The sequence below is a fragment of the Physeter macrocephalus genome, chromosome 6 (assembly GCF_002837175.3).
Source record: "Physeter macrocephalus isolate SW-GA chromosome 6, ASM283717v5, whole genome shotgun sequence".
NCBI lineage: Eukaryota > Metazoa > Chordata > Mammalia > Artiodactyla > Physeteridae > Physeter > Physeter macrocephalus.
The window spans coordinates 42,104,694-42,125,956 of NC_041219.1; the positions used below are offsets into that span (position 1 = coordinate 42,104,694).

Genomic DNA, 21,263 nt, shown 5'->3' on the forward strand with positions numbered 1-21,263 from the left:
TCACGCAAAATTAGGTTACAAAAGACACTGCTGCTTCTGCCTTGGTCTCTTTCTCAATCTCTCCATCTCTGTCTCTCTCTCTTTCTCTCTCGTCACTTACTCTAAAGGAAGTTAGCTGATAATATGTGATCAGCCCTATGGAGGATCCTGCATAGTGAGAAACCAAGGCCTCCAGGCAACACCCATGTGGATGAACCTTCTTAGAAGCAGGTCCTCTGGCCACAGTCCAACCTTCATATAACGGCAGCCAAATCGACATCTTGACTACAGCCTCACGAAAGACCCTGTATTAGAATCATCCAGCTAAGCCACTCCTGGATTTCTAGTTCTCAGTAAACATGTGACATCATAAACATTGTCTAGGGTAACTTATTGCACAGCAATAGATAACTAACACGCACGCATTTTATTTCTATTAAGTGGCACTTCCCTGGTGGTCCCGTGGTTAAGACACCGAGCTTCCACTGTAAGGGGCACGGGTTGAATCCCTGGTAAGGGAGCTAAGATCCCGCACGCCGTGCGCGGCCAAAAAAAAAAGAAAAGAAAAAAAAAAGGAGAATCCTCTAGAGCAGAGGCTCCTACCCCTAGCTGCACATTAAAATCACTTGAAAAACTTTTTAAAATAGCTGATGCCCAGGCCCATCCCCCAACAGTTGAATGATTCTCTAGGGGCAGAGCCCCAGCATGGGTATTTTATAAAACTCACCCAGGTAACATGAATATTCTGCCAAGGTTGAGAGCCCTGCTCGAAGGAAATGCTTCTCCAGTGTCATGGCGCTTAATTCCACATGTCATCTAGGGCTTGGCTACCCCAGGTGTGCCTGAATCCACCTGGGAGCTGTTCGAAAGGCCAAGTCTTGGGCCCCAGCCCAGGTGGAACAAATCAGAATCTGCATTTTAATAAGATTCCCAGGGAATGTGGATGCACACTGAGCTTTGAGAGGCACTGATTTAGGGCATCAATTCAAAACTGGTCCTCAGAACCCACACTCCAGATCCCTGCTAAGGGGAACTGTATCCCAGAATCTCTTCTCCCATAAGCATTTATTAAGATTGAATTGTAGGGGCTTCCCTGGTGGTGCAATGGTTAAGAATCCACCTGCCAATGCAGGGGACACAGGTTCGAGCCCTGGTCCGGGAAGATCCCACATGCCGCGGAGCAACTAAGCCCGTGTGCCACAACTACTGAGCCTGCGCTGTAGAGCCCGCGAGCCACAACTAGCGAGCCCGCGAGCCACGACCACTGAAGCCCGTGCCTACAGCCCGTGCTCCACAACAAGAGAAGCCACCACAATGAGAAGCCTGCGCACCGCAACGAAGAGTAGCCCCCGCTCGCCACAACTAGAGAAAGCCCGCGCGCAGCAACAAAGACCCAACGCAGACAAAAATAAATTAATTAATAAATAAATAAGATTGAGCTGTACACGATCTTCCTCGCCAAGGGATTCTGACATACTGGTGTGGGTAGGGCTGAGCCATGGAGAATTTTGTGAAAGCTCCCCCCAGGGGATTCTAAGCTGTAGCCTGGGTGGTGAGATGGGTCTCAATCTGTCCTTTCCTGAGTCTTTCATCTCACCACGACAGTGGGAGTCAAGAGTTTAAAGATGTCTTATTTCCATACAACATAAACCTTACAAGCCAACCGCCCCATCTAGAATTTACCTAAAGAAACAGTCGTTTCTTCCAATTCTAGAGAGGGAAAACTTGCCACCTAGGATTTACCCAGTGCTAACGTGTTCATCTCAATGCTGAGGACCAGTCATCATCTCCTGAATCATATCCTGGGGGACGAAGCCCCAGCAAGATGCTACACCATGGCATAGCAAGATTTAAATTTTATTATAACTCTAATAAGCCTCCAAACTCCTCTTCATACATCAACTCACTTCTTCAGTCACAGTTTAAGAATTGTTTTTATTTCTTAGCTCATTTATTCTCTTTTTCCTTTCTGACAGCCTTTATCAAGCCAAGAACTACAATGACAAAATCCACCTTGAGCCAAATCAAAATGAGCCAACAAAGCCAGTTTTCATTTACTGGCAACTCCGTTGATAATGGGTGAGGGGTAAAACCCAAGGCATTTCACAGCATTTCAAGAGATTCTCCAAAAAGCAACTTCAACCAATTTGAAAATTCCATTCCTCTCTTTGAAATGCCCCCATTCTTTGAGGTATAACCATGAGTTCTAACAGGCCTGGCCATACCTGTGGTTGAGGTGGGATGGATATTATCACTTTGTCCCTGTCTGAAAATCACCTTCCTAAACATAGTAAACAAATCAGACCGGCTAACTGTAATACAATTTACAGCACTATCTCCTTCAAACTGCTTACCATAATTTGCAATATCTATTTGACTGCTTGCTTATCATGTCTCATCTCTGATCATAACCCTATCTGGACAGGAGTCATGTTGGTCTTAATATAGTCCTCCTCCTTAGCCTAGTATCTGACACTTAGTAGGTACCAAATGAATGTTTGCTGAGTGAAGGATTGAGTGGAAAATTTCCCAGATCCATGCCATGCACTGATACTCAGCAATACTAGACCCTATAAATCCATTGGTGACGAACTGCCCTCTCGGCTTCATACAGCTGTCTACAGGAGCTATGATCTATAGGTAATCAAGGCGGTTCAAGCTGACCCCTGCAAGCCCTACGCCAATATTGATATGCTGGTCTTCCGAGCTTATTATGACTGACTCTATTTTTTCTTCAATATAGAAAATTTATATTTTTATATATGAACAAAAGACATTTGGAAAATGAAATTAACAAAACAATTCCACTTACAGTGGAGGCTAAAAGTAACATAGACCATAGACCTTGTAGCTTATTTATTTTATACATAGTAGTTTGTACCTCTTAATCCCCTTCCCCTGTCTTGCCCCTCTACTCTGCCCTCTCCCCACTGGTAACTGTTAGTTTGTTCTCTATATCTGTGAGCCTGTTTCTTTTTTGTTATATTCACTAGTTAGTTTTATTTTGTAGGTTCCGCATATAAGTGATAATCATACAGTATTTGACTTTCTCTGTCTGATTTATTTCTCTTCACGTACTACCCTCCAAGACCAGCCTTGTTGTTGAAAATGGCAAATGGATGGACATATAAATGAACAGATGGCTCCAACATACCTTTCCAGCATGTTCTTCCTGAATGCCTCTTCATAAAATAAAATCTCTCTCCCATCAATGAACTAGTAACAGTGCACCATGCAGCCAAGCGTCTTTCCTTGCTTGTGTGTTTTAGGGTAGACTGAGGGAACTTGGGCGACGGCTCTCCTTCTCTCCTTCCTCCGCGTCAAAGCTTTCTTTGATCCAAACAGCTGCACGCAGTTACTCCTCTGAACTCCTCTGACACTGACCACTGACCGCTTTCCACCAAAGTGACCGCTTTGCCACGCACTGGGCTGTCTGCCGCCATCTTCTCCCCTCCCCGACACACTCCCCACCCTAGAGTGTGAGTCCCTCAGGGCAGGGTCTGTGGCTCATTCGTCTGCATCTCTATGTGCCACCTAGTAAGTGGCACATAGCAGATACTCAAGAAACATCTGTGGGATGAACACACGTGGGAAAGCCCAGGCTGTGGCTCACCATGGGGGTGATGGTTTGGAAGGAGAGCACGTGTCCAGGTCCACACCACAGGGGCTGCTTTCGTACCCTCCGGGGGGCGGGGGCAGGTGGTGGAGGGTGAGGCTCACCCCAGAGAGAGAGAGAGAGAATACAAGGAACTCAAATGTGAGGTGGCGAAAAGAACAGGTGTGACTCTGGAAACTTCTCTCTCTGAGATGTGGTTCTTCACCTGCACGGTGAGAAGTCTGGACCGGATGGTCTCTGGGGACTATGGCAAAGGGAGCTGAGTGTGGGTTTCAGAGCTGGACTCACCTGGGTTTGACTGCTGCTTCTTCTACGGGTTAGCTGCGTAGCCCTGGAACCCGCCACTCACCTCTCCGGGCGCATCTCCTCAGCTGTAAAATGGTATGAGTGACCGCAGCTGATGGGGCTGTTGGGTGCGTGCACAGCCCCTGGCTCCAGGCCTTCCCTCCCCTCTGCTGCTTCAGCCCCTGCAGTCCCTGTCCTCCCTCCTCACCGGCCGCCGCAAGTGTCCATCACACCTTCTCGGCCCGAAGCAGAAGGAGACCCACCCTCCCAATGCAACAACTCCTTCGGCCGCCAACGGGGGGCTTGACTCCTGTGCGACTCTGGCCACCTGACCGTAAAGGAGGCATTTCCCTGTGCACCAACCCAGCTGGGCTACTTTCCTCCTGGCCCAGACGAGAAGTCCCCTTCCCAGCATCTATACAAGGCCTTATGACTCATTCTGGTCGCAGAATATGAACAGAAGTCATTTAACCGCTTCCACTGCTGACTCATTACCATTCCCTCCTCTGCTCTCTCCTCTTCCCTGGAAATCCCGAAGCCCACAGTTGGAGGGCGGGTAGCATCACAGTCTGGAAGGAGCCTGGGTTCCCAAAGGGACGTTCAACTGCACTGACTGTGACATGAGTAAGCAGTGAAGCTCCCAAGATGTGAGCGTTTACCTGTGACTGCAGCGGTGGCAGTCTCCCCGAGCTAGACCAGACCACCTGAGCCCTCCCAGGGCCACGGCTCCTAAAACAGGACAGATGCTCTTTGCTCTGACTCGCCCTCCTCAGGGAGTAAGGATCAGCCTTCCCCTTCCCCCGCCCTCCAAGAGAAGGTCTGGATTCTAATGCCTCATTCACGCTCCCGGTCTCTCCCAGGGTATCTGTCACCCTCATGCAGATGGCACCTTGTGGCCAGCCTGGCACCCTGGAGCTCCCCAAAGACCTGCTTAAATGAGACTGTGCTGTGGTCTGGGCCTCAGTTTCCCCACACACCCCATAAGGACCTCAGGAGACCCCTCTCACTCTGATATTTGCAAGCCCAGGAAAGCACATCTTAGAGGGACTGCCCTTGGCCAACACCAAGCAGACCACACCCTGGGCAAGCCTCCAGCCTACGTGTGACCCATAAATTCTCCCTGCTGAGTAAACACATTTTATGGGGCCTGGGGACACTTCCTGGACGTGCTGTTCCCACCTTCCCTTGTCCTGCTCCGGCCTGGCCAGCTCCCCAGCACACACCTCCCCGGGACCCCCAATCCCCATCCTTCAGTTTCTCCCTGCTTCTTACCTCTTTCCCCCAACACCTGCATCCCCGGCCGAAAAGAGGGTGGAGAGTTTCCTCTCTTATCAGCCGTTTTCTCCTCCTCCCTGGTTACACAGTAATTGGGAACAGAACTCCTGGCAAGGACGGGTCGGTGCCTATCAGCTCCCAGGGGACAGTTTCCTGGACAAAGAGAAAGTGCCCCTTCAGTGCAGTCTCAGGAGGCAAGTAAGAGGCATGCAGATAGGAGGGGGTGGACGCCAAAAGGAAGGGAGAGGCACCCCGGGCCAGGAGCCTATGGAGAGGCTTGAGGAGTGAAGTCAGGGAGAGAACGGAAGAAAGCGATGGTCGGACCAGAGACGCCAGGGGAGATTCCGACACCAATGCTCAGCGCAGCCCCGTCACAGAGAGCCAGCCTGGCAGAGGTGACCCAGTGACCTCCTTCCAAAGCCTCCATCTGCAGGGCAGCCAAAGCACGGGTACTCTGGAAGGTCTACTCTGGAGTCTGGGAGCAGCGGAAGCAAGAGAAACCCAGGAGGGTTTCTGGGAGCGCCCCTCCAGCTGCACTGTGGCCCAGGACTGAGTTGGGCACCTGGGGCCCGCCGCTGGCACTCCAGCCTTCCAGAGGCCTGGCTGGAGCCAGCGGAAAGGGCCACCAGCCAGAGAAAGGGCAAAGGTGGCCACCCTACCTCCAGATCTCCCTGGGGCAGGCTCCCTCCTCCTTGCAGCTCTTTGCCGCGTTCCCCGCTGTCCGTGACCTCGGGGTGCCCGGCCTACGCTGAGGATCGTGAAGGTGGCCACCCCGGAGAAGACTCGCTGCGGTAGCACTGAACCCAGTTTGGCAATGGTGACTCCTTCGACGTGGAGCTGGCGAGGGCTCTGAGCCCCTGGGCACGGGGTTCAGCCCCTTCCAGTGTTCCCGACGTGACCTGCCTCCTTGATCCCAGGGTGTTTTGAGGTGACCCACGCAAGTCCCCATGGAGACATAACCCTGCTTGGATAATCCCACATGAGGCTCCACCTCTACTCACCCTCTTGATTCCAGGAGCTTCGGGAAAGGAAGGACGACACCCTCCACTGGCATAGGCCCCTCTGACTGCCTTGCAGCTGTCCGCGGAGGGTGCCAAGGCGGGCCCGGCTCTCCATGGGGGGATGGAGAGGAAGAGCTTGGGGTGCCGTGAGGCCCCAAAGAAGCGGGGCCTGTCCTTCTCCATCGAGGAGATCTTAAAGAGGCCGGCTGATAGGAGTGATGCAGTCAGGCCGGAAGGGGCAGGTGGACAGGGCACCGGGCAAGCAGCAGCCACAGACTCCGGGCCGGAGAGACCCCCGCAGGACCAGCCCCAGGGTAAGTGTCTTCTGGCCATTTCTCATCTGTTCCTGGGTCTCCAAGACCCAGCTGCACTCAGGCAGAGAGAAAGCTGCTCCATATCAACAGAAGAGAAGCCTTCAAAATTCAAAGAGATGTTAGGCACTGGGCTGTTAGCCTTAAATACTTTTCTACCCAGCCCGGGTCTGTGACTGTTCCAATGTGGACCAAGGCTCGGTTCATTGCAGGATGCAGGGACCTGGGGCTTGTTCCTGTAACCAGGCCACAGCTGAGAGTTATCATTTATTTATTCAGCGTTTACAATGTGGTCGGCACTGCCCCGGAGGCTGTGCATGTCTCTTCTTTAACTTCAGTAGAAAAGCATAATTATCAGAACTTGACAGATGTGGAAACTCATCTGTAAAGAGAAGAGGTGGGTGATGCCCCCACGTCACAAAGCAGAGGACCCGAGACCCAGCCGCCCCCAAACACCTGCTCGGTCTGTCATGTTCTTTCCCTTCGTAAGCAGAGTTCAGCCTGCACGGCCTCTAGTGGCTGAAGCTCTGCCCCGGATCTGCCCTCCCTGATCACACCCCAAGCCAGTGCCCACCCCAGGGCTTGCCCCCAAATAACAATGACCAGATCCCAGGCCCCTGCTTGAGAGCCAGCTTGAGGAGGGCTGGAGGAGGGCACATACACGCTAAGAGGCAGGAGTCAGCAGTCAGTGTCACCTCTCCCCCGGCCTGCTGAGCCACCTTGGCAAAGTGCCTTTCCACTCTGGCCTCAGCTTCACCCTCGGTGAGACGGCTGAGTGATGGAGGAAATGGAGCTGGTGATGTCTCGAGGGTCCACTGGAGTCTGATAGGAGATGAGCCTGGAGTATCTCACAAAAGGGTCCCAGTCCTCTTTCCTTTCCACCCCTTTAATCCAAGGAAAGGAAGCTCAGGGGGGCCCGTGATGTCTTCTCGTACCGAGCATGGAGCTCCAATCCCTCCACCAAGTCAAGTCTCCCAAGATGGGGATTGCGCTCAGAGGCGGGCCAAGGGAAAGACCCTGGCGGGCAACACGTCCCCGGGGAGCTGGCAGCTTTCCCAGTAGCTCAGCCTATCAGTAGGAAAGGGCCCCAGCTTAATTTTGAGAAGTTCATTAATATCTTCCAGTGAATTGAACGAGCAATGAGCATTCACAGAAACCATTCTTCTAAGGGTCTAACCAGAGTCTCTCCTGCTGCAGCTACATAAAACCCACGTCTGTCCTCTCTGCTGTGGAGAAAGAGAGAGATCTTATTTCCCCTCCCAGAGCAGCTTCCCTTCTCCTAGCCTGACATTGGCTGATGGCAAAAAGGAGGCCAGTCATTCTAAACCTCCCCTGAAGCTGCTGGCATGTTTCATGCCAGCTATCCCGCTGGACCCAGAGGAGACCCCCCCAGTAAGTGCTTACGCAAATAGCAGTCATAAGATTGGACGGTACTCCACGGCTCTCATGGCAATCTCACGGCCGTTGTTCTATCCATTTGTCACAACTGTGAGCCCTACCTTAGAGCTGATAAAACCAAGAAGACAAATCACCTGCAAAAACCACAGAGTAGGTAGCATTAGAACTGAACCCTGGTGGTCTGAGACCATCCACTCTAGAGTATTCCTGAATGCGGCCTAAATCCATCCGTCTCCCCGCTGGGCTGGAATTCAGCATGTCCAAGACTCGTAAGGGTCGCCGTGGTGGTTTTCAAGATGACTTTGAGGGGCAGGCAGACAAAGAATTTTTTATTTTATAATATCTTTATTGGACTAAAATTGCTTTACAATGGTGTGTTAGTTTCTGCTGTATAACAAAGTGAATCAGCTATACATATACATATATCCCCATATCCCCTCCCTCTCGCGTCTCCCTCCCTATCCCACCCTTCTAGGTGGTCACAAAGCACCGAGCTGATCTCCCTGTGCTATGCGGCTGCTTCCCACTAGCTGTCTATTTTACATTTGGTAGTGTATATATGTCCATGCCACTCTCTCACTTTGTCCCAGCTTACCCTTCCCCCTCCCCGTGTCCTCAAGTCCATTCTCTACATCTGCATCTTTATTCCTGTCTACAAAGATTATTTATGTCAATCGTTCTGTAATCATTTCTACACTAACCTTCTATTTATGATACATGATACCATTTACCCATTTATGGTCATGATGTGAGGTTTTCTTTTAAAATAAATGTATTTATTTAGGTAAAACAAAAAAAAAGTCTGTTTAAATGTGAAGTAAATAATAATGCAGGTGAGATGCCAGCATGTCAGAAACTATTAAGGTAACTTGCACAAACTGCAAAGAGCTGGAGTCTGTGAGATGCTAGGCCGGGGAGGACAGAAAGCTGAGATTCCAGAAACCTGGCCTCTAAGACCTGGTCTGGCACCGATGCACTGGAGGACCTCAGGCAAGCCGCTCCCCTGGCTGGGCCTTCGTTTCCTCATCTGGAACACGAAAGAGCACAGCTAGAAAATTCCTAAGGGCCCTCCCCACTCCGACATGCCATGACCAATTCCACAACAAGCTGCTTGCGCAAAAGCCTCGGTGGTGTCACTCATGGGCATTTTCCACGGCAGAAGCTTCCTCCCTGCAGAGGGGTGTCCGTGCCAGGCAGGGCAGGACCTACTCGCCACCTCCACCTCTCACTGCCCCCCAGGAGGCCCCACCCCCGCCAGTGCTGGTGGCCCAGCTGATGCCTCTCCACCTCTGTCCTGTTCCCCACCAAACACACACACACACACACACACACACACACACACACACACACACACACACAGCACAAAGGAGCCCTCAGGGAATGGGCAACAGGACAGAAGCGCTGCATCCAGGGCCCTCCCCTGTCCCAATAATAACAACAGAGGAATAAACTCCTCTTTGTTTCCACTTAAAAGGCTTCACAGAGGGGCTCCTGGAGGTTGACTGGAAAGTGTTAACTCAGGATCCCAATCTCCTAGGGAGCTTTTGAAGAGGAAACATTCCAGGCCTGGCACCTAAGACTCTGCCTCTAGTCTAGGGTGGAGGCCAGGAATCTATTCTAGCAAGCTTTCCCAAGTGAGTCTGACGCAGGTGGTCCAAGGACCATTGTTTTGAGGAGGCTGAAGTCCAGAGAGGCAAACTGGCTTGTTCGGTGTTACAGAGCAATACGTGCCAGATCCGGGGCCAGGTCAGCGATCCAGACCAAGGCCAGTGCTGGGCCTCCCTCATTTCTCACGGCAGGGACCAAGATCCCTCCCCACAACTTCCCACTCTCACAGGGACCCTCATAATCTAAGGCTTGGACCTTCCCCAGCCTCAGTGGAAAAATCCCAGAGGGTCTCCCAATTTGAAGGGATGCTAAGCCCAGCTGCCCACTCACTCCTCCTGAGAGAGGAAAGCCCCCCAGAGTTCGGGGGTCCTCAAAGTCCAAGGAGACCCAGTCAGGAGGAAGTCACTTTGTACTGGAGGAGCAGACCCTGGAAAGAACGAGATCATCTCTGCACCTGTCCTACTGATGACCCTCTGCGGGGAAACCGCAAGTTCCGGGGGGGAAAGGGGAGAGGAAGATGGTCAAAGAAGGGACCACTTCAGTGGGTAAACCAGTGTGGATCTTCTGGCCTGGGAGGGATACAGATATCTTCCCTTGTCCATTCATGGGCCATTCAGTCCCTCAGTGAATCATTGCTGAGTGTTTACTCTAGGCCAGGCTGCAGGCTGGGGAGGCAAAGGTGAATAAAACCAGAAGTGGTGGCCACCCACCTGGAGCAGAAGTGGGGTCGGCCATGAGAGTCCTGGCGACACCACCTTGGGGCGGTGCTGACTTCTGCCCCTCTTATCCGGTGGAGGTGGCCGGGGGCACCGGGGAATTCTTGAGACTGGAAGAATATCTTCTCACAGTGGTCAGCAGCGTTTCGACAAAGGGCCACACATTAAGTTTTGATAGCTAGATGGTCTCTGTGGCAATTACTCAACTCTACCATCATAGCTGCAAAGGAGACAAGGTATAAATGAACGGGTATGTTTATCTTCCAATAAAACTTTATTTACAATAACAGGCAGAGGGCCAGATCTGGCCTCAGGCGGTAGTTCATCACCCCCTAACCCCTGGTGTGACATTCAAAGTCCTTCACAGACTGGCCCTGCTGATCCCAGGTTCATCCCCCATCACGGCCTCCTGCCCCTCACCTTCCAGGCACATGGAGCATCTCTCCCACTTCAATCTTTCTTGCCCTTTCAATGCCTCCAGACTTTGCCCTTTAGAAGCCTCTGCGCCCCTCCCCCTTCTTCCTCCTCCTTTTCCTCTTCTTTCCCTCATCCCCTCCCTCTGTCTGAGCTTCCTGTGGCCATGGTACCAAGTTACAATGAACCGAATGGCTTAAAACAACAGGAATTTATTATCTTAGAATTTCAGAACCAGAATTCCAAAATCAAGGTGTTGGTAGGGTTGATTCCTTCCAGAGGCCCTGAGGGAAAACCTGCTCAAATGGCTCTCTCCCAGGGCTTCCCTGGTGGCGCAGTGGTTGAGAGTCTGCCTGCCAATCAGGGGATACGGGTTCGTGCCCCGGTCCGGGAGGATCCCACATGCCGCGGAGCGGCTGGGCCCGTGAGCCGTGGCCGCTGAGCCTGCGCGTCCGGAGCCTGTGCTCCGCAACGGGAGAGGCCACAACAGCGAGAGGCCCGCGTACCACACACAAAAAAAAAATTAAAAAAAAAAAAAAATGGCTCTCTCGCAGCTTCCAGTGGCCGCTGACAATCCACAGCCGTCTTCGGCTTGTAGCCGCGTCTACAGGCCTCTGGGTCTGTGTGGAATCCTCCTCTCCTTTCTCTCATGAGGACACCTGCCATTGGATTGAGGGCCCACCCTAAATCCAGGAGAATCGCATCTCAAGATCCTTAGCCTAACCATATCTGCAAAGACCCTATTTCCAAATAAGGTCACATTCACAGGGACCAGGGGTTAGGACTTAGACATTTCTTCTTGAGGGGAACACAGTTCAACCCACTCCACCTTTCCTCACTTCTTCGTCCCCCCTCATTTTTCTCTTTCCCCCCTCTCTTCCTGTCCCCTTCCTCTTTCTTTTCTCTTCCTCCCCCTCCTCTCCCTCCTTCCCCTCCCCTTCCTCCTCAGCCCCCAGCTGCCTAGAACTAAAGGCAGTGGCTCTGCTCTGCTCTGGGCCCTGGGAGAGGAAGCCCTGGCTCAGGGCTGGGGCCAAGCCTTCTCGCTGTTCCTCTTCTTCTCTCACACTCTTCCATGCTGGGGTGATGGTTTCTTATTCCTTATGACTCCTCATAGGTCACTTTCGGTCTCCATATATAGAACTCTCAAAGTTCCTCTTTTCCTTGCTTTTAATCAATGCTTGTTGCTACAGAGGTTTACTCCTCCAAATACTCCTTGTACTGTGGCAGTTGTTAATCATTTTTTGGCCAGAAATGGCTCTTCTCCCTGTTTACAGGGCCTGGGGCTTTGGATACCTCTAATCTGGGTACTTTACATACCTGCACTTGGGCTGGCCTTCTGTATGTATTTTCACAGAGATAAGAGCTAGTTAACTTCCTCCTCAGTTCTCGGCAGGAAGGGTAACTGAATATGGATTCCCGCATTGAATAGAATAGTTTCCTGTGTCACAACAGGAAACATCCTCTAGCTTCACAGCTTGGGTTGTCTGTCTGTTCCCCTGCTTTGTCACAAGTATAGAATGGAAAGGAATAAGGGCAGGAGGGAAGCAAACACACACACACACACACACACACACACACACACACACACACACACACAACTTCTCAGCGAGGAAAACAGTTATAACTGTTGAAATATGATGGCACCTTGAAAGCACATGTAATCAGCCCATGTTCCAGTACCCTGTGCCCAAATCCAAGCACACCGTCTGGAGAGCCACACTGTAACAACACAGAGAAAACATACAAACCTGACAAAGTGCTTTGAGAACGCAGAGGAGAGAGCAACAAACTGCTTGAAGGAAGGCTTCAGAAGGAGGTAGCATCTGAGATAGCAGTCAGGCAGAGGGAAGCAGGTGAAGCAGCCCAGAGGAATAAAAAAATATTCCTTCTGAGAAACAAAGAAACTCAGGGTGGCTGGAGTTGAGAAATCATGGACCAATGTCGGCGGAGATGACAGGAATGAGGTAGGCTGAGGTCACGTGTGCCAAGCCAAGCACCTTGGCCTTTATCTGTGTCCATCAGCATCTTTAAAACCTACGTTTGGGGAATTTCAGGCTTCCGCTGAGATGCACAGTCAGAGAGACCTTGGATGAACCGGGGACGGAACAGGCTACACTCTGGTACCCGCACAAGGTGTCAAGAGAGGAGCACTCCTGCTATCTGTTTTGTAGCGTTCCCACACAAAATCCTTTAAACAAAGGTACAACTTCTATTTTAAAAAGAAAAAAAACATATGAAAATGAAAAGTGTGGTAGAGTATGAGGGGACATATATGCTGAGAGCCATATATAAAAAATATTATGAAAGGGAGACCATACATGTGGGAAATAACCATCTTCACACTGCTGAGGGGCGGATGGGCACTGACCCAGTCACCCCTGGGAACAGGGCGCAAATCCGTGGCTGGTGAGCTTTCCAATGGTCTCTCAGCTGTTTCTTTTAGCAATTTCTTTATCCTCATCTCTTTCCACTCTAGCTGTATTCTCTGGGTTGTTGTTTATTTATACAAGTAATCCACGCTTATTATGGAAAAATTAAAAATACAGATAAATAGGGCTTCCCTGGTGGCGCAGTGGTTGAGAGTCCGCCTGCCGATGCAGGGGACACGGGTTCGTGCCCCGGTCCGGGAAGATCCCACGTGCCGCGGGGCGGCTGGGCCCGTGAGCCATGGCCGCTGAGCCTGCGCGTCCGGAGCCTGTGCTCCGCAACGGGAGAGGCCGCAACGGTGAGAGGCCCGCGTACCGCAAAAAAAGAAAAAAGAAAAAAAAAGAATCATCCCATGCAATGGGTGCTCCATCCATGAACTGGTACTTCCAGCTTCCTGTTTAGTGAGGTTCCTTCTGGTTCCAAAATTCTACCTGCAGAGTCCTGTGTTCTGCCTTCTCCTTTGTTCCATATTCCATTTATGCTGTTCTGCCTTCCCTCACCTGCTTCATCTCTCTCATCACCTCCTGTGGTCTGTAACCCAAGCCTCAGGCTTCCTGGCCCCCTCACTCCTTTCCTAGAGCAGCCTCCTCCTGCATTTGATGGGAAAACTGAAGTGTTGACCTTCATACTTCCTGAGCCAACCCGTCAGATTCTGCTCTTGCCCACCCTCCCTGCCCTGTGGACCGTGGGCAGGTCATCCTGCTCTGAGGCACCACCCGGAGCTCCAGGGCACCATCCTCTCCACTGGAAAGCTCCTTCTCCCCAGTCACCAGCAGAGACATGGGCCTGGCCCAGTCTTCCCTTCCTCTCACTTTCCCTGTACTTCCAGTTTTCCCAACGCCATCAAAGTCAGCTCTATGACTGATGGATACTCTCCTTCCTAGACATATGTGGCAATTAGAGGAAACCGCAACACAAGAAGAAACTTAAAGTGAGACCCAGATTATGACTTTTTCAAGAGCCCAATGAGAAAACCAGTAAGGTAGCACTATCCAATAGAACTCTCTCTGATAATGGAAATGTTCTATATCTGTGCTGTCCGACCAATACGGGAGTCACTGTGGCCACATGTGGCTGTTGACCTATGGCTAGTGTGACTAAGGAACTGTATTTTTTATTTTATTTTAACAGCCATAGGTAGATAGTGGCTACCATATTGAACAAGGCAGACCTAAGGAGTTAAACTTTTAACAAGGTCCAGCCTTAGATCCTAACCTTGTTTCCCTAGCTCCAGGTTCAAGTCAATCTGTCTCCCAAAATGGCTCTTCTGGTGGGGTGTCACTAGTCATATTTCAGGGACCCCCACTCACTGGGGGTGATCTCAACTCCAGGACCCCTCTCCCTACCACTCCATTTTATAGTTCTCCAATTTAGGGATATTCAGTCTCAAATAACATCCCAAGAACAGTTGTATGGGGAAAATCAGTGTTTGACTATTGACACCCCAAGAACCCATGCTCAGTCTTAGGGGAGGGGCTTTGGCCCTTGAGTCCTGCAGGCCGGTCCACTTGGGGCTCAGCCTCCATCTCGCCAACCATGTGAATTTTAGACACCCCTCTTTCTTCACAGGAGAAGTCACTACAGCTGTTGGGCACATATACATTATCACCATCGTTATCATCATCTCTCAAGAATAAACATTTATCCTGAGAATGTATAGTTCAAAGCTAATGAGAATAACATTTTTCTTACTGGCCCATAACTTGCCAAGCAGCCCCTCCCCAATTATTTTGCAGGGTAGGGTTCAGATCTTTTCCTCTTCACCTTATCTCCAAATTATGCCCTTCTGGTCCTAAAGGAAATACAGGAAAGCCATATATATCTTAATAGCTGCTCCCTTAATTACACAAATGGAAACTTGAAATAATCATTTTATTAAGGAATCTATACTTAGTCACGAGCCCTTGTTTGCCTAACTTTCCTTCTGGGGAAAAAGGAGGAGATAGCTTATTTCTATTACAATCTACATTCTGTTTCTAATCCTCTGTTCTCCACATTGCTTACTTTCCTGTATTCCGGTTTGGCACCCTACGTTTTCTGTTCAGTATCCTCTATTCCAAATCTCTGTATTCCCAGAAGAATCCCAGATCCATGCTGTCCTTGACCTCAGTTTGCCCGTCCACACTGGAACTTCCATTCTGTGAAATATTTTTGCAATTTTCTATAGAACTGCACTGTATCACTAATATCACCTAAAATGCTGACCTCGTGAATGAATGAATGAATGAATGAGATACTTTCAGCATGGCTTGCCATTTCTCTGTACATCAGTCCTGGCTGGGTTTGGCTCTATCCCTTAAATACACCACCAGCTCTAAACATAGAATAAATCTCTCTTTTTTTTTAATTTAAAAAGTAGGGTGGACTTGAGGAGGGAAAAGGGGATAGAGAAGGAGAGAAATCAGATCACATCAGCTGGTTCACAATCCAATAGCTTACTCTAGGGGGTAATCATGTTTGAAACCTCACTGTCCGGGACTCCCAAGAAGCTTCCAAGAGTCAGAAAAATGAGTAAAAGTACTTTGAGGGAATAAAAAAATGGACTAACAAAAATGAGGGGTAGTCAGGAGGGGTGAGACCAAAGGCAGACTATGAAATGCACTTGTTGATTCTCAGAGATGCAGGAGCGATTCAGCCAGGAGAGTTATCCTCAGCAGAAATCTCTCCTCTCTGGCCCTCTCCTTTCGCCCACCAGGCAAGCCCAAGGCCAGGCCTTTTAAGCCATTCAGCCTCCAACTGAAGAGAAAAAGAATTACAGAAGGTCAGGGCCTTAGCGATTTGATCATTCAAACCCTCTCTCCTCCCCCATTTCTACAGATGTGGAGACTGAGGCCCAGAGAGTAAATAAAACATGGCCCAAGCTGTAGACTGGAGCCAGGAACAGAGCTCAGGGCTTCTGACATCCAGCTTAGTGGGTTTTCTACTGTCCAATGATAGCAAGATGGATAATAAGCACACACACACACACACACACACACACACACACACACAAGTTAATTGATCTCTTCAGCTGTTAAACCATAACAAGTAAAATCCATTTTTCACTGTGTCTACTTCAGCTCATAGTTTGTGGTGGTTTTACCTCTTTTGGGGGGAAAAAGAAAGTGGACTGAGTGGAAGTAAGGAGACCTCAACAAGAGTTTTGATCCCCACCCCTCCTTTCCAGCTAATTCCGCTCTCTCCTGACCTGTGACATCTGACAGTGCACAAGAGTCCAGACAAATCATTCCACGTAGTTTCTTGCGACAGTGTCTTATCTGCCGAATGGGTTGAGAACAGAGCCTAAATTTCATCTTTATTCATTTAGAGCAAATAATTATGAAGCCCCCAATAGGTGCCAGTTACTCAGCAAGCCCAATGTATAGTCCCTGCCCTCCAGGAGCTCACAGTGGAGAGAGACACAGAAAGACAAGAGAATAGCAGGCTTCTTTCCCCAGAGGGTTTCAGTCTTGCCAATATGCGTGCGGGATGCTAGGACAGGACGTACCTAGATTCACCATCATTTTCTGAGAGCAGACTTTTCTTACAGGAGTGAGAAATCAGGAGCCATGGTGGTCAACTAGAATGGTAGGAACTGGCCCCAAAAGTGAAGGTGATCTGGGGCGGGGCGGGGGCGGGGGGATGTACCTTTCCTAGTATTCCTAAAATTGCATCATGTGGTCTTTGTTGCAAGTCAGACTAGAATTGTAACCCTGGCCTCAGAAGTCCATGGTCAGGGAGACAAACCTGTCCCACCTGGTTTGGTGCTTCCTCCAATGTTCACCGTCCCTTGGTTCCATCAGGAGGTACAGCAAGGCTGGTTCAATCTCCATTCTCCCTACTCTCCTAGTTTCTCTTGCCCTTCTCCAGAGCAGCTTTCCAAATCCCTTCTTCATTCCTCCAGCCTCTAACCCCTCCCACCTCCTTCACTCTCTGCTGATGACCTGAGCTCCCGTTGTCCTGTCCTGAACAACTCAAGGCCAGGTATAGCGGGCACCTCTGAGCAGCCTGCCCCGCAGCCCTGCTCCATCAAGCATCCGCCAAAGCCCTCGCTCTTCTTCCTCAGTTTCCCCTGCTGAGAGACTTTACATGTACGCTCCAGGCTGCACTCCACACTTCTCCCCAACCTCCCTCTTTTTCGCACCTTCTCCACATAAAAGTTCTTCTTTTCCTCACTGCCTTGACTTCGCCCCAACCACTCACACCCCATCCAATTTAATACAACATATACTTGTTGAAGTTCCTACCCAGTATCAGAGACACTGTATTTAGTGTGTTAGTGGATAACACAAAATTGTTCTTTTTCGCTTGGCTTTGACCATCCTCATTCGACCCAAGTAGTCTTCCTGTGGACCTCAGTGACGTCCTAAATGCCACATTCGGGACCACATGCCTCACAAATCCATGTTGGAACAAGGCAAGCTAAATATACTTATACACAGGCCAAGGTCAGGGTCTAGCACTATACCTGGTACTTAATAGGTGTTGAATAAACACAGTGATTGTTTCTTATTTTTCTTCCCTTCATCCTCTCTAATTTAAAGTCTGTGATCACTCCCTCCTTTCCAAACCTCTCTTCCCCCACGTTTTCTATGGAATTTTGTGGATCTGAGCTCCTTCTGTCTTAGGTAGGGTTCCCCCAAAAATAGACTGAGAGAGAGATTGGCTGGAGAGATTACATGATGTTATACTGTTAATTTGTTTTAAATCCCTGGGACCACATGAACACGGTCTCTCCAGCTGTCAACTGCAATATTTCCTCCACATCCCAGCAAACCTTTCTGAAGATGTGCACAGTTGTTGCCTCTTCCAATTCCCCTCCCCTTCTCTCCTCTGCCCACTGCCCGTGAGCCCTGCTGCCCCTATTCTGTGGGAACTGCTAACGTTAAGGTCCTCATTCAGCCAGGTTCAAGGACCCCCTTTCTGTCCTCATTGCAATTAATCCAGTCACAGTATGGACACAGCTGAGCCTTCTTTCTTAAAAGAGTTTCTTCACGAGGTGTCCATGTCACTGCACTTGTCGCCTACCACAGAGACCTGTCCTTCTTGGCCTCCCTCATTGATTTCTCCTGGGTCCCTCATTGGCTCCTGAACCTCTAAATGGTGGACGGACCCAGGCTCACTCCTAGACCCTCCACTTTTCTCCTCCTGCCTAAGTGATCTCACCCACTCTCATGAGATCAAAGGCCAAATATATACTGATGAGTCCCAAATGTGAACCTCAGTCCCAAGATCCCCTTTGAGCTCCAAACACATAAGCATCTGCCTATTTGATCATTTGCTTTGAATAGCCAACAGGCATCTCAAATTTAACACGTCCAAACTGAATACCTGATTTCCCGTTTCTCTCTCACAAACACACACACACACACACACACACACACACACGGTCACACAGGCCTAGCTTCATGGGCCTGTGTGTGACCAGTGTAGTTGCACAGGGCCCTGTGCTCAGAAGGAGGCCTGGCACTTGTGGGTTAAAGCTCATGGTCAACCTCTGGAAATTCTTAATGATTTTATGTTTGAATCTCTGTTTCGTAAGTGCAATCCAGTGGAACCACGAAGCATGTACCAGGGGCCTGGAGCCTCAGCTCAGGCTCAGTGCCCCTCTCGCCGCCTCCCTGCTTCCCTGGGATGGGCTCTCAGCCACCTGTTTCCCCGCCCCTACCCAGTGACTGCTGCCTCCTCTGTCGTCTGTGTTGGGGGTATTGGGGAGGGAAGGGCGCGGATGTGAGGAGGGTCAAGGTCAGGCACAGGCACCCTGGCACCAAGTTGAAGGGTGGGCCCTGTGAGGGTCCACACTCATGCTATTAGTATCCCTGTGCCCAAGGGAGCAGGGCCTTAAGTAGCAAATAAAAAACCACCCTGACAAGTCAAGAGAGAGAGAGAGGAAGAAAGGAAAAAGCTTTCTTTCTGAGCCCACATTTTCCTTTTGCACTAGGACCCCACCTATGATGCAGCGGCTCTGAGTGGGCACGAGACTAGTCATGTGGTTGGAAACAGGCTGTCAGGGGCTGACTGCTGTGCCTTTTCTGTAAAGGGCTAGATGGTAATTATTTTAGCTTTTGCAGTCTCTGTTTCAACGACTCAACTCTGCCATATAGAGTCGCCTATGGCTGCCCAAAGCAGCCATAGACAATACATAAACCCATGGGTCAGGCTGTGTTCCAATAAAACTTTATTTCTAAAAACAAACAGTGGACCAGATGTGGGCCCCAAGCTGTGGTTTACCATTCCTTGTTACAGACAAGGGAAATTTGTTTGAAGGCATCTGAGCAGCAGAAAGGACAATCAAAGAAGTTTCTAGAAGGTCATCTTGGCCACACTGTCCAGGATGTATGGGAGAGGGGGGTCAGCCTAGGAGCAGAGTTTCTAGGAAAGAGAACCTTGTAAAACTCCAAACCTAAGGAGCTAGAGGCCAAGTAGTGGCAACAGGGGTTGAACGGGTAGAACAAGACAGCACAAAAGCTTCACTGAGACCAAGGTCACTAACCCAACTTGGACCCTCTTCCATACAGAGGAGAGGAAGGGCAAGCGGAGGATCCGAACCATCTTCACCACAGAGCAGCTGCATGAGCTGGAGAAGATCTTCCACTTCACTCACTACCCTGATGCCCACGTCCGCAACCAGCTGGCAGCCAGGATCAACCTCCCAGAAGCTCGGGTACAGGTACAGCCATCCCCGCCCTTGGCCCCCCACCTCAATGCACTTGGGGCCATGGGTAAGATCCCATGTACCCTGCACCCTCTGGGGCGGCCCCATCAGAAATTTTCCATTAGCTTTAGCCCATGAGTACAGTTATACTAGCCAAATATCATTTTCCAGGAAATGAGGCCACCATAGTTATAAGATGGTTTCTCACCTTGGGGGATGGACACGGAGGTAGCATAGATATCTGCTTCCACTCCCTCCTTCTGCACTTGGCTGTAGCTCCAGAACATCGTTCACCACACAGCCTCATTCACAAAATAGGTCTTGACAATCTAGACCAGGGCTCAACAGACTTTTTCTGTAAGAGACAAGATGCTAATTAAGTTAGGCTTTGGGGGGCCATAACATCACTGTCACAACTATTCAACTCTACCCTTGTAGCACAAAAGCAGCCGTAGTCTACAGTATGTAACAAATGAGCATGTTCCAATAAAACTGTACTGGTGAACACTAAAATTTGAATTTTGTATCATTTGCATGTGTTACCAAATATTATTCTCATTTAGATTTTTTTCCCAACCATTTAAAAATGTGTAAACCATTCTTAGCACAAGGATTGTACAGATACAGGTAGGAGGCCAGAGAAAGCCCAAGGCTCTAGTTTGCCAACCCCTGACCTAGAACACATGGGCATCACTTTGGAGGCAGCACAGAGAGGTGGCAAGGACCCTCCATGGTCAGAGACCTAATCTGTAATCTGTCATTTCCCCCCACCCCAAGTGTCTATGGCTTCCTCTGTGGTTAGAGATGCAGTAGCCCCTTGTCACTCACTAGGGGTATGCCTCACCCTCTGCATATCCCCAGTCCTGCAAGAACCACTCTAGCAAATCCAATTACATGTTGGCACTCTCTCTAAAACAGATTTCTAAATCACTCTTCCTTTTTTTTTCACAAATATGATGGGGGAACTATACTTAATATCTTTTTTTTATAATTTCACTTTTAATGAATAAACAAAAAAGCAATCCTTGAAAAACAGAACAATATAATTTTTTTTATTTTATATTAGAGTATATTTGATCTACAATGTTGTGTTAGTTTCAGGTGTACAGCAAAGTGGTTTAGTTATACATAAACATATATCTATTCTTTTTTCAGATTCTTTTCCCATATAGGTTATTACAGAGTATTGGGTAGAGTTCCCTGCGCTACACAGTAGGTCGTTGTTGATTATCTATTTTATACATAGTAATGTGTATATGTTAATAACAACCTCCTAATTTATCCCTCCCCCCATCCACCTTTCAATATCTTATAACCTATAATGGAAGAGAATGTTAAAAAAGAATATATATATTTACATGTATATGTATAACTGAATCACTTTGCTGTACATCTGAAACTAACACAACATTGTAAATCAACTATATTTCAATAAAAATTTTAAAAAGGGCTTCCCTGGTGGCACAGTGGTTGAGAGTCCGCCTGCCGATGCAGGGGACACGGGTTCGTGCCCCGGTCCGGGAAGATCCCACATGCCGCGGAGCGGCTGGGCCCGTGAGCCATGGCCGCTGAGCCTGTGCGTCTGGAGCCTGTGCTCCG

General features: G+C 49.5%; 1 protein-coding gene and 1 long non-coding RNA gene across 2 annotated transcripts in view; one reads left to right on the plus strand and one right to left on the minus strand.

Annotated features, from left to right (window-relative positions):
• The first annotated feature begins 5,469 nt into the window (after positions 1-5,469).
• The window catches only part of ISX (intestine specific homeobox), a 166,998-nt gene continuing 151,204 nt past the window's right edge, over positions 5,470-21,263 (plus strand). Inside the window, 3 exon segments of the mRNA XM_055085703.1 lie at positions 5,470-5,550; positions 6,233-6,470; positions 19,528-19,679. Coding sequence (XP_054941678.1) covers positions 5,470-5,550; positions 6,233-6,470; positions 19,528-19,679 — 471 coding nt within the window.
• On the minus strand, positions 8,304-11,975 carry LOC129392175 (uncharacterized). The gene is made up of 3 exons (XR_008617582.1): positions 11,921-11,975; positions 10,184-10,409; positions 8,304-8,892 (listed from the first exon to the last, which is right to left on the minus strand). It is a non-coding gene; the product is annotated as an uncharacterized lncRNA (long non-coding RNA).